We start from the raw sequence: 12,687 nt of genomic DNA, 5'->3' as shown, positions 1-12,687 counted from the left end.
GAGCACTGGGTATATTACCTAGCACACAATGACTATGCCATAAATATTGAGTGATGTAATTCTATATTAACTATGCAATTATACATCTTGGGGCCTCTCCTATAAATTATGACAGAAGTGTAGAAAGGTAGTAAACACTGATGGAAAAACCACCGAGTAATAATTCATATTGAAATAAGAACTGGGATTAATAAACTGAGATCATTCAGCAGGATCTGTATGACATCAACAGAAGCTCTGGCTCAAAACCTCTTTGATGAGATACTATGGCTGCCTCTTGTTAAATATTTCTATTCAAGGACAAAAATAGTACTCATTAGTGAACTTTGTACTTAAGAACTTTGTACTTAAGATGTCTCTATTGAATTGCTTCAAGTGAGGTAAGAAAGTCAGGTTTAGTACGAGTGATGGGCTGAGTAGTTCAAAATAACTTCCTGGCTGAGGATTGCTAAAATAGCTGGATGAAAAAAAAATCTTAGAAGTGCTGAAGAACTAACAAGATAATGAGGAATTCTATAAGAAACTGAGAATCCAGAGTAGTAAATCACTCTGAGGACATTTACTGATATGGAAGAAACCACTTGGAAATGGGAATTTATTTCTCTTACTTGACAAGAGGGGCAAAAATCAACACTTAGAGCTCATCCAGGTGTTGAGTCTGAGAAACCTTCTACCACTTTAGTCTGGGATCCCAAAAAGCTTCACACTCTGGAGAAGGGTAAGTTGGAAGTTAATAAGCCATGGTCCAGCCTGATTTTGATCACCAGGGAACCTCAAGGTGCATTAAAGTGGTTTGGGATGGGTAATACCCCAGCCCTCGGATGGAAATGAATGAAAGTCTGTTTCTGAGGAAGATACAATCATCCTAAGCTTCAAACTGTTTCTACATTTGTTTTTCGAATACAATGTCTATGTATAGTTTTCTACTAGGAACAGAAGGAAACAAGACAGCATGAACAAAAACTGGCAGAAACAACAGACTGCAGGAACAAATTCTATAAAAACATCTGATAGTGAATGGAATTAGACACTGGATATATAAATACTCTGCTTACTATAATCGAAGAAATATTAGAAATACTTGAAAATTACAGCAAGGAATTAGAAACAGTGAAGAATGACAAAGTAGATTTGAAAATTACCAGTTAAAAAATGCAATAGCCAAAATTAAGGGTGGAAATAAGGCCACTCTGCCCAGAATACAGCAGGGGGAGACAAAAGGTAGAAAACACAGGAGAGAGGGTAAACTACATAGAGGAAATATATATTAGTACAAATAATTGTACAAACACACACACACAATGTACATACATATAATCAGAGTCTCAGAAGAAGAGGAAAGAGAATGAAATATGTGAACAGATAATGACTAAGAATTTTGCAGAACTTATAAAATGCAGCAATTCATGAATTTAAGAAGCCCAGTGAATCCCACACAGGAGAAATAAAAAAGAAAACATGGACATATCATAGTGAAACCGAACAACTAAGTCAAAGGGAACAAAGAAGACCTAAGGTAAATGAGGTACACCATGTTCATGGATTGGAAGCTTCCATATTGTAAGAATGTAACATTCTCCCCAAACTGATCTATAGATATAATGCAACCCCAATCAAAATGCAAACAGGTTCTTTGGCAGAATTTGACACACTGATAGAAATTCAAAGGGCCAAGAATAGTAGAAGACATCTTGAAAAACAAAGTTGGATTTATACTACTAATTATAAAGGCTTATGTTAAAGCTGCTAATTAAGAAAATCTGGTTTTAATGTGAGGAGAGACAAGTCCAAAGGAACATAAGAGAGTCCACAGATCTACACACATATTTATGATGTATTTATGATCTACATTTGATTTATGACAAACATGCCATTACAATATAGGAACAGGCAAAGACTGTCTTTTCATTAAATGGTGCTAATTAACTGGACAACCTTACTGAAAAATATGAATCTTGACCACCCTCTCACAGTGTACACACACACACACACACACAGATCCCAGATCGCTTACAGTCCTAAATGTGAAATGTCAAACAATAAAGCTCCTAGAAGATCATGAAAAGAGAATATCTTCATGACATAGGACATAAAAAACAAGAAGGAAAAGATTGACAAACTGGACTTCATTATAATTAATAAATTACATCCATCAAAAGATAGATATGTACATAAAGACTGTACATTTACAGTGTATGTGCTGTTCTGTATCTGTATAATATTCTACAATAAAAAATTAAAATAAAGTTAAAATAGAATTTCATGTCATCATTGAACTTGCCTCTTACACCTCATGAGAATTAAGATTGGCTGCCACCAAGAGTCCAGTGGAAGTAATAAATAGGTCAGAGCCCCAATCCCTTTGAAGCAGTCACTGACTTGTACTCAGGGAATTTGGCTGAGGGCTATGTATTACGGGGAAACCCCTCTGCATTTGTCCCTACAAGCAAGTAAGCCATGACAGGGTAGGGGTCCTGGGTTTTCCAGACAGTTGGGGGGCTACAAACTATGGAGCTGTCATCTGAACCCTGCCTAGCAGCTCCTCCAATAGGAAATAAATAGAAAGAAAAAGAAATCCTTTGCCCAGAGAATGAAAATCAACTTTAAAAACCAACTAGCCAACCAACCAACCTTGTCTGTCTTTCAATATCTTCACAACTAAAAGAATTAGAGTAGGTCTAAACTGCAGAGAAGCCATCCTTAATGCTATTAACTCATAACCAAAAATGGAAAGAATTTAATTGGCTCAAATCATTCTTCTGGAAGAGATCTGCCTATAATGTTTTATATTCTATTTGTCATGCAATAATATATTATGAGCTGTTGCTTATTTAGCCAAGACCCTTTTGTTGGACTTCAATTGTATCTTCCCTACAATTTTTCAACTATCATAATGAATGCTTTACTGAATACCTTGTGGATAAATTTTAGTTTACACCCATGATTATGTATTTATGATATTTCTTTTAACCTAAGATTTAAAGTGTCTAGAGATTTCTCTCAGGGCCTAAATCTGACTCAAATATTTCATGACATTATTAAGTGTGGTATGGGTTGTTAGACTTTACAGGTACCACAAAACAGCAAGGAGGTTCCATTTAAAAAAAAAAAAATTCACATGAAAAATATCCATTAGTCTGGGTATTTCTAATGTAAAATAATCACAAACACATGACAAGTTACCAAACAAATAATTCATCTTTACATAGACAACATTCGTTCTTTCATATATTTAAAATACTTTGGGAGGTGATCAAAATCTTTAAATCAATTATTGTGAATGATCATGATTATTATTAATTCATGAAAAATCTACTTTGGGAAAATTTCACATTTCTCAAATATATTTAAAATATTAACTAAAAATGAATTATAATCTAAAAGTCATAATTTCCATCTTCCTACCTGCTTTATCTTCTGCAAGAATTCATCTTTTTCAATACCAGATGAATCTTCCAGTTTTTCTTTTGTATTTACAAAAAATTGTCTATGATCAAAGGAAGCCAAACAGATTCATATTAGGGCATGTTTTCCAGCAAAGCCACATTTATTTATGACACCAGAAACTTCCAGTCCCCATCTTCCTATGTAACATATTGATATGTTCATTAAAATAAATAAAAAATTTTACTCTTTGGATGAATTAATACTTCCTGTATATATTCATTAAGAAACAATTATCCAACATTTGTACTCTGCAGGTGTTATAGGTACTAGAGATATAGTGCAAAGTCCCTACCCTCATGGAAGTTACACTCTAAGAAGTAGTCAGAATAGAAGTTATCAAAATAATAATAATAATAAAAAATTTCAGGTAGTGCTAAGTGCTTTAAAGAACACAAAGTAGGGTGAAGGACAGAGAAATCGTGAGAGTGATGATGCTACCTCAGACAGGTGGTAAGGGAAGGCCTCTTGAGATGACTTGTGAAGAACCTGAATGATGAGAAGAGGCCAGATAGGTGAAGATCTGAAGAAGTCTTTCATGTACAAGGTACAGCCAGTGATAAAAATTCTGGGGCCGGAACAAGTTTTGTGTATTTGATGAGGAGAGGATTATGAGAAGGCTGGAGAGGTAGACGGAGACTAGATCATGTAGGGGCTAAGGACAAAGTGGAAGTTCAGAGAGAACCAGGGGAGGATTTTTTTTTTAAGCAGAGGAGAGAGATGAACTGAGTTACATCTTATAAAGATGACTCTTGCTACTTTGTGGAGAAAGACAAGAGTACAGGAAGACAGACTATGCAGAAGACTAGGGCAGTGGTCCAGAAGAGAGAATCGTGGCTCAGACTAACGTTGTAGTGGAGGAGGTAGTAAGAAATAGTTGGATTCAGGATATATTCTGAAGATAAAGGCAACAAGACACACCTTGGGATTTGGCTGGCATTTGAGTTGAGTTAGGGCTAGTTAGTTGGTTAGTTGGGTTAGGGTTAGGAAGTGAGGAAAACAGGAATGGTAGATGACTCCTAGGTTTTCAGCTGGAGTAACTAGGTAAATAGTGAGATGGAAGACTGAGGGAAGAGCTGTTTCAATGAGGTGGGAAATTAAGAGTTCTGTTCAGGACACATCGTATTTGAGATATCTAACAGATATCCTCCAAATGGAGAGGTCAAATAAACTGTAGAGTCTATGTATTTGCTACTCAGTGCTGGATATATAAATTTGGGAGTCACTGGGGTACAGAAGATATAGAAAGCCATAAGAATGGATGAAGTCATGTATGGAGGATGTGAATAGAGAAGGGCCAAGAACTCCAAAATTCAGACTCAGAAAGAAGAATAAGAACAAATAAAGGGTCCTGAGAAAGAGCAGTGTAGTGAGTGATATAAAGGAATATGATGTTTAGGAGGCCATGAGAAGAAAGTATTTCAAGAAGGTGGAAGTGTGGGGCACCTGGGTGGCTCAGTCGGTTAAGCGTCTGCCTTTGGCTCAGGTTGTGATCTCAGGGTCCTGGGATGGAGCCCCACATCGGGCTTTCTGCTCAGTGGAGAGTCTGCTTCTCCCTCTCCCTCTGTACTCTCTCTTTCACTCTCAAGTAAATAAATAAAATCTTAAAAAGAGAAGGTGGAAGTGAGTCAAATTCCATGAGGAATTCAAGAAATTGAAGGAATAGACTAGATCATTAAAGTTTGGCAGGATGGAATCATTGGCAATCACGACAGTTCTGAAATCAATTCAACCCTTATAAAAAAAAGGCATCTATATTTTTCATAGTCTCCTGCACTGCAATGGCAAGTATATACTCTGGGTCACAGACTGCATGTCATTTATATACAATACTTAGCTTCCAGTCCCCCACTTCGTATGTGCTGAAAACCAGCTGACTGGCAAAGAAAGACCATACCCATTTAGAAAGGTAGGCACTGAATTTGCCTTTATTATGCAAACACATCATGTTGGACATCAATAATAATAATGAACGAGGTTTAGACTATCAATGCCTCCTATGGACTTATGGAGCATTTGAGGTACTCCTAACTGCCCACATTCAGATGGCTGAGTGACTTTTTGGTTTTCCTTAATATTTGGACCTCAAAATATGTAACAAGCTTGCAAATTAAAGATTTCATGGGGGGAAAAATTAAAGCTTATAGATTAATAGGAAGATGAATTTATGCAAATTATTTTAGTTTCTTGTATAATTTATTCTTAAAAGAATCTTATAGACTATTATAAAACAACACTGTTTGACTCTTCAAATCTACCAACCAAAATTTAGGTGCCTTTTCCCACCTCCATAGATAGAGAAATGAACTAAAGGAGAAATATAAAATGAATGTAAGAATTTTCTTTTAATTTGCTTGGTAGTAAAGAGGAAAAAGTACAGTTTTATTACTAACAAGGGGGGTAACCTAAAACTTCAATCACCAAATTAATCAAGTGTACTTCTCCTCAGGGAGATTCCATATGAATGAAAACTCTTGAAAAGCTGGGATTGAAAAAAAAAATGATGTGCCATTAAAAATAGATCAGTGAGGGGTGGCTGGGTGGCTCAGTCAGTTGAGTGTCTGCCTTTGGCTCGGGTCATGATCAGGTCATGAGTCCTGGGATCAAGCCCCATGTCGGGCTCCCTGCTGAGCGGGGAGTCTGCTTCTCCCTCTCCTTCTGCCGCTCCCCCTGCCTGTGCCCCCTCCCTCCCTCCCTCTCTCTCAAATAAATGAAATCTTAAAAAATATAGATCAATGAATCCCTATTTCTTTCTTGAATATATTTAAAGCAAATTAGCTAACAAGAAGACTGCTTATAAATAAAATTTCAAGCAAGGTTTTTAATCATAACTCCTAGAAATAAGTTAAGAGCTAATCTGTATCTTCCTCCATGATTATTTGCTAGTTTTTCTTTAAAATATGTATGAACTAAAACTAGTGAATCACTTTCAAAGAAAGATATTTTTTTTATTCTGAGTTTTGATTGTAGTATTACTTGAGCTTTTATACTTATAAATTTGGTACTGAGTATAAAGATTATTGTTTATTTTATGGCCAGATGTAGGTAGAACAGCACCGTATTGTGCAACTGCTGTTTTAGAAGATATAATTTTAATTACAATACATTTGATCCTATGCAGGAATAAGCCATGTTATAATAAGATTCCACATGTGAAGTTACTTGCCTTTTGGGGAATCTACTCAAGTCCAAAATTTGTCTTTTAAACTGTCAGCAAAACCTGGGGATAGGCCTGGAAGCCATATTTTGTACTATAAGACCCCACCTTCCTTGTCAGAGCTGGGCCAAACACCTTCTGATGAGAAATCTGGGAATTCTCCTGGGAGAAGTCTGTGGGTCAATCTCCAAAGATAGATGGACCTGCAACAGGTAAACTCAGAGGGTTTGGAATGGCCACGCTCAGCCATGGGCTTACCAACAACAGAACACTGTATGTGGGTAAAGACAGAATGAAACATGGACCTGAAAAGGAAGCAGAGACTGTTTGCCTTGGGGTGGACAGATTTCCTCAAGTTTATGGTTCCAGTCCCATGGGTAAAATTTTTGCCCTGAAACTTCCTTGTATTTTCTAAGTTCTGTAGGTTGACTAAGAACAACTGTCATAGCAAGGGTAGGTGAGCCTTATAGGAGGTCCCACTAATGCCTTCCCCTGGGGGCATATTTGTCTGTAGGGAATCAGGAACAGAAGTGAGAATAATTCATTCCAGAGAGTCCCTCCCTTTCCCTTAAATGACTATATCATCCTCAATTTTTTTCTCTTGTTTATCTGAAAAACTGGTTAATTTCCAAATGAAGAGGTGGTTTTATAAAGCTATCACAAATTTTAGCAAATTAAGAGAATATAGTTTTCATCTAATATTAAAGATTTTTTTTTAAAAAAAGAAAGAGACAAAACATCTAGAAATGCTTCAGTAAAAATAAATATCAAACTTACAATTTATCCTCCAGTATCTTACAGGATTTCTTCATTTCTTCGAGCTCTTGTTCCCAATGTCTTATTGATTCTTGTAGTCGTGATATCTCTAAATTGTGATCACTAAGAACCTATTGAAAATTCAATAAAATGATGGTATTCAATTGTCACCAAATGATTCATGACAGTGTTTGATTCACTAAATATTCATGTATTATCCACTCAACTTTTACATTGGGGTTATCCTTTAGCAAAAATAAAAAGCAATCATTAAAACGGTTTCTTCATAAAACAAACCTGGGCAGAAATAATCCTGAAATCATCGGGAAAAAAACCAACATTTTGGAGAGAGCCCAACCAAATATAGCAGCGAGAATGCGAAAACTGTAAAAACAACTTTCAAGATATGAATTCATTTTGACTACCTTTAAAAAAAAAATCCAAACAAATCTATATCTTCATAATCATCTTCAAAATACTCTAGGATATTAGAATGAGTATTACCAAAAAAGTAAAAACAAATTACCTTGAGAAATATGCTTCTATTGAAGAGAATTTTTCTTATTTAATCAGTATTTCAGAAATGCAATAGTTGGGTACTGTGATAAAATGTCAGCATGATTTAAAAGAATGAAGTATGATTGGAGAAAATTCATAATAAATCATATTTTTTTTTCAAAGATTTTATTTATTTATTTGAGAGGGAGAGAATGAGAGACAGAGAGCACGAGAGGGAAGAGGGTCAGAGGGAGAAGCAGACTCCCTGCCGAGCAGGGAGCCCGATGCGGGACTCGATCCCGGGACTCCAGGATCATGACCTGAGCCGAAGGCAGTCGCTTAACCAACTGAGCCACCCAGGCGCCCCAATAAAACATATTTTTACAATGCAGTTTTGGAATAAAGAAAAGGGAAGGCACGGGTGCCTGGGTGTCAGTTAAGTGTCTGACTCTTGATCTCAGCTCAGGTCTTGATCTCAGGGTTGTGAGTTCAAGCCCTGTGTTGGGCTCCATGCCCAGCATGGAGCCTACTTAAAAAAAAAAAGAAAAGAAAAGGGGAGGCAAACATTTATAGAGCCTTGGGTCTGCATTTCAGCTGTGGGGAAGAATGGAGGGGAGAGAGAGGTGATCAGACAAGTTCTTCTGCTCCCCGGCATGGAGTGATCACAGGCAGACTGTGTAATGCCATCTAACCATGCACATCAATGTGGACTCAGAGAAACACCTGCGGGGAGCACAGAGGGGCTCCCATTCTTACCAGGTGAGACAGGTGGCCAAAAGCTCCCCCCCAAGCTATTCCTTCCTTGAAAGCACCCACATGCCTCCACTTCTGGGTCATAACTAGTTTCAGAGTCAACAAGGGTCTGAAATCCTAGAACTGCCAGCAACATGAGCACAACGTCTAAAGGATCTCCTAAACATCAAACACATCGTTTATTCTTTCTTACCACTGTGCTGGTCATAACTGTTTCTTTCATTTTTGACACTTTAAGTTTTAATGTATCCAATTCTTTCTTCTTTTTATAAGTCTCTGTTCTCTTAAATTCACAGAAGTTTTTATATCTCTCAATCTGTAATGATAAACATGATAAACCAATCCAAAAACTTATGAGAACAACAAAGTTTAGGAAATCTTTTTATTTTGTTAATCTAATTCATACTAAGTATACCATGGTCGGTCTATCAACAACAACAACACACCCCCCGCCAACAGGGTTTGCTTGTTTTGCAACACCACAAGAAAAATAGTGAACTACGAGGAATAAATTGTAATTATAAATGTTGAAAGAGTAAATTTATAAGAGCAATAAAACAATGATCATTAATAGCAAATTCTAAAAGCAACTGCCATTGTAGCAATTTACTAGTAAAACACCATAGCAACGGCCACCAGATTTATAGTGTGCTAATAATAATAAGATCAGGAAAGTCAAAGAAAAAAATGACGAATGATCTGGAAATCTAAATTCACATTTTTTGGATGGGAAAGAAAGCAGACTAAAAACAGGGTAAAAAATCACTGAAGACTGGGCAGCTCACAATCTTGGACAACTTCTTACCATCCTACCAAGATCAAACATATTTTGATTACTTGTCAGACCCAATGGAGTAAGTCATCCTCTTATCAAAATCAAACACATCAATGCATTTGGCTGGCAAAAGGAATGATCAAGAACAAGCTAACTAACGGAGTAATAAGGCCTGAGAAAGCATATTCAATTCTGTACTAAAGAGTTATGAAAACATACACTTGGGTGGCTTTCTGTCAAAGCCAGTGCACCCGAAGTGTCTTATGAATGAACATGATCATGGTCAATGATCTCAGCACCAGAGCACCGTTGCGTAGGAATGGAACTTTGGGATTAATCCATTTCATTGAAAATCAGAATTCTGTGTTCATTCTTCAGCCAAAGACTTCTCCCAAGGTCTTGTGGTCATAGACATAATATTAGCAAAAAATATTTTGTTTGGTGTTAGGGGAGAGCTTACAATTTGAAGACTCTGACAGCTGTAATGGTTTTTCCTTTCTCATAGGAAGTAAAGGAAATTAACAGGCTGTTACTCCAGCCTATCATGTGCGTTCAGTGAACCTTGGTGGGGGCTACACAGGTTGCGAGCCCCAACCAATTTTCTGCATGACAGTCATGCCCGTGCCCACCACAGGGAGGGCAGCGGCAGGGACCCGACAGCAATTCTCATCATGAGCCAGGCTGCCACACATGGGGGAGAAGGAAGACTGCTGGGAACACCTCCCCTGGAGAGAGCCCTGCCTCTCCTGGGGTAACAGAAGCACAGCAAAGAGGAACCGTCACGAGCCACTCTGATGGTGAATTTTAATTAATATGGCCCAGCAGACACCAAGATGCGGTAGTCATTCCCATCTACTCTCCCAAAATCGCTAGTCTCAAGATACTCTTTTCTGCTGCAGCCTGTGGCTACACCTAGCCCTTCTGCAGGCTGCTCTGCTCGGATGTGTTCAGCAGGAGCTGAAGGCTCTGGCAACGTGGATCTCCCTGGTCTTGTCCACGGTCAGAATGGTCAGAGGCAACGAGATGCCACGAAAACAAGATCCTTGTCCCCGTAGGGCTGCCTATGAGCCAGGGGCCACCCTAGTGTGACAAATCCCGTCACTCATATTCTTTCCCATGACCTCAGATGCTATGACACAATCAGTGTCTACCCCAAGGGTCCCCGGTGTGCTTGCATCTCTGCATCACTGTTCACAGGGGATCCCGCACGGGACGCTTGCTAGCCTTGCGAATTTCCTGCCTGAGATTCCACACGATTCTGTAATTTTTAAAAAAGTAAATCATGCCGCTTACCTCTTCATCCAGTTTTTGTTTTCTTTTCAAATATTCCTCTTTTTCTTTTTCCAAATGTTCCTCTATTTCTTCGAGATGTCGTTTTTGCAATTCTATTTCTTTTCTCTCCGAGTTGATTTTGGTGTAAGTCTCATTGATGTAAACAGTGGTGGCGGCCTTTTCTCCCATCGTGTGGTTGAGTGCCATCACTAACTTTTCATGCTCCCTCGCCAGCTTCTCTTGCTCTTCACTAGGAGAAAAGAATGGTTCATGGAATGAAAAGTATGGTTTTTAGGAAAGGAACTTAAAGTCTGTTTGCCAAGATGAACACCATACAGAGGGAAACTGTAAGGAATACTTAAGTTGTATTTGTGATCACTTAAACTTGGCTGAGATGAGGACAGAAGGAAACACAAGACAAATGTCAATCTTGCACCTGTTTACTGCTGCACAAATGTCATGGGGTCCTGCCTCACCCCACCCATCCCGTTCCTGGTAGTAACTATGGGATGTTCTGGTTTAAGGTATGCAAGGATTCAAAAACAGTTTTGAGATGAATGGAATCTGACCAGACAAATGGTTTGATAGGTAGCATTGCCACAACTATCTTATCCTGAGACATGCAATCAAGCCAAAGGAAGGTAAATATCTCACCATCCCCCCAGCCACCTTCTGATGCCAGTGACCTGCAGGGAGGGCCCAGGAGAAAGCAAGCCTTCCTCTGATGGACGAGAGTCAGGGAGGAGAGAGCAGAGTCTGTCTTCACTGTTCAGAAGATGCTTGAAACCTAACTTGAACTCTCTTACCCCCTCCTACCTGCCGCCAAATCTGAGTTCAGGAGGAGACATTAACTTCACCTATCCATGGCTAGCCACATCCATCTGAAGAAGACCTTAAGACAGTGAGAAATATCTACCCCAGGGCCAACAATGCCAAGACTGGAAAGAGGGACAATTGGCGCCATTTCTAGATTTTCCTTTTTTAAAAGCTTCTACACTGTTAAGACCTTTTTCCTTTCTCTAATCCCCAGGGCTAAAGACTTCAGTTGTTCAAGGGGATTGTGTGCAAAGGCTCAGGAAAATGGTAACAGGTTGTTGGTAAGTTTATTTTCCAGAAGTCAACTCTACCACGGAAATGCAATTAAAAGCCCAGGCTAGAGAGGGTCCGATAATGGGTGCTTTGTGGGTCTAGTAGAGGAAGCCTTCTAAGAATGAGTCAACCTAAGGATGGAGTAGCCTTAGTAGAACTAAGCTAAACAAGTCAAATAAAAAAAAAAACAAAAAAAACACCAAAAACTAATTAGGTGTATTGAGGTGGGTTGAGAAGAGAGAACTCAGCAACCAAACACAGGACCTAAGAAAAACCCACCCAAAGAGCTTGCCATTTTGGGGGACTGTCCAGGAGAGGACCACCTGTCAGAGAGTGTTGGCATCTTGATGTGCATCTTTCTTTGAAAAATGGATGCAGTGAGATTGTAGCTTGGTGATGCTAGCTCATCAAGCAACCCACCTTATGTTTGTCATTTGCCTTTCCATAAAGATTTCTCTAGAGCAGGGATTCTGAACATGTGGTCAGGACCAGCCCCATTAGCATCACCTGGCAACTCGTTAGAAATGCAAATTCTCACTCCCATCCCCCACACCTACTAAATCAGAAATTTGGGGTGCTGCGGAGCTTTCTAGTAATTTGTGTTTTAATAAGCACTCCAAGTGATTCTGATGCATCCTCAAGTTTGAAAATCACTGGTCTGTAGAGGTGTGATGGTGCTGGCCAATTGACCTGAGTACTCCAGCCTGGATATTATCTTCCTTGTTATTCGTTTAGGAATCGATAATATAGTTCACACAGCAGTCTCTGGCTAGCAAATCCACATTGTGAATCCCTAAGAGGGGTTAGAATTCTCAAGCTTATGTGATCATGAACTTTCTTTTTCATGGAGCATCCCCCAGAACAGGTGTTCTGAGGGCCTAATTGGGGAAAGTCGTCCCTGGGCCTCGAGGTCTCCACATAATTCCTTTTTTTTTTTTTTTTT

General features: G+C 38.7%; 1 protein-coding gene across 1 annotated transcript in view; it reads right to left on the bottom strand.

The window, feature by feature from the left end:
* The window catches only part of CCDC175 (coiled-coil domain containing 175), a 57,184-nt gene that overhangs the window by 40,978 nt on the left and 3,519 nt on the right, over nucleotides 1-12,687 (bottom strand). Inside the window, exons 3-6 of the mRNA XM_081829758.1 lie at nucleotides 10,677-10,922; nucleotides 8,802-8,924; nucleotides 7,379-7,488; nucleotides 3,406-3,487 (exon numbers count right to left, since the gene is read on the bottom strand). Of these exons, the coding sequence (XP_081685884.1) occupies nucleotides 3,406-3,487; nucleotides 7,379-7,488; nucleotides 8,802-8,924; nucleotides 10,677-10,922 (561 nt within the window). The remainder of the gene's footprint in view (nucleotides 1-3,405; nucleotides 3,488-7,378; nucleotides 7,489-8,801; nucleotides 8,925-10,676; nucleotides 10,923-12,687) is intronic.

The sequence above is a fragment of the Leptonychotes weddellii genome, chromosome 9 (assembly GCF_054177405.1).
Source record: "Leptonychotes weddellii isolate Sample4059 chromosome 9, ASM5417740v2, whole genome shotgun sequence".
Taxonomy (NCBI): Eukaryota; Metazoa; Chordata; class Mammalia; order Carnivora; family Phocidae; genus Leptonychotes; species Leptonychotes weddellii.
This window is presented reverse-complemented; position numbering and strand designations above follow the sequence as displayed.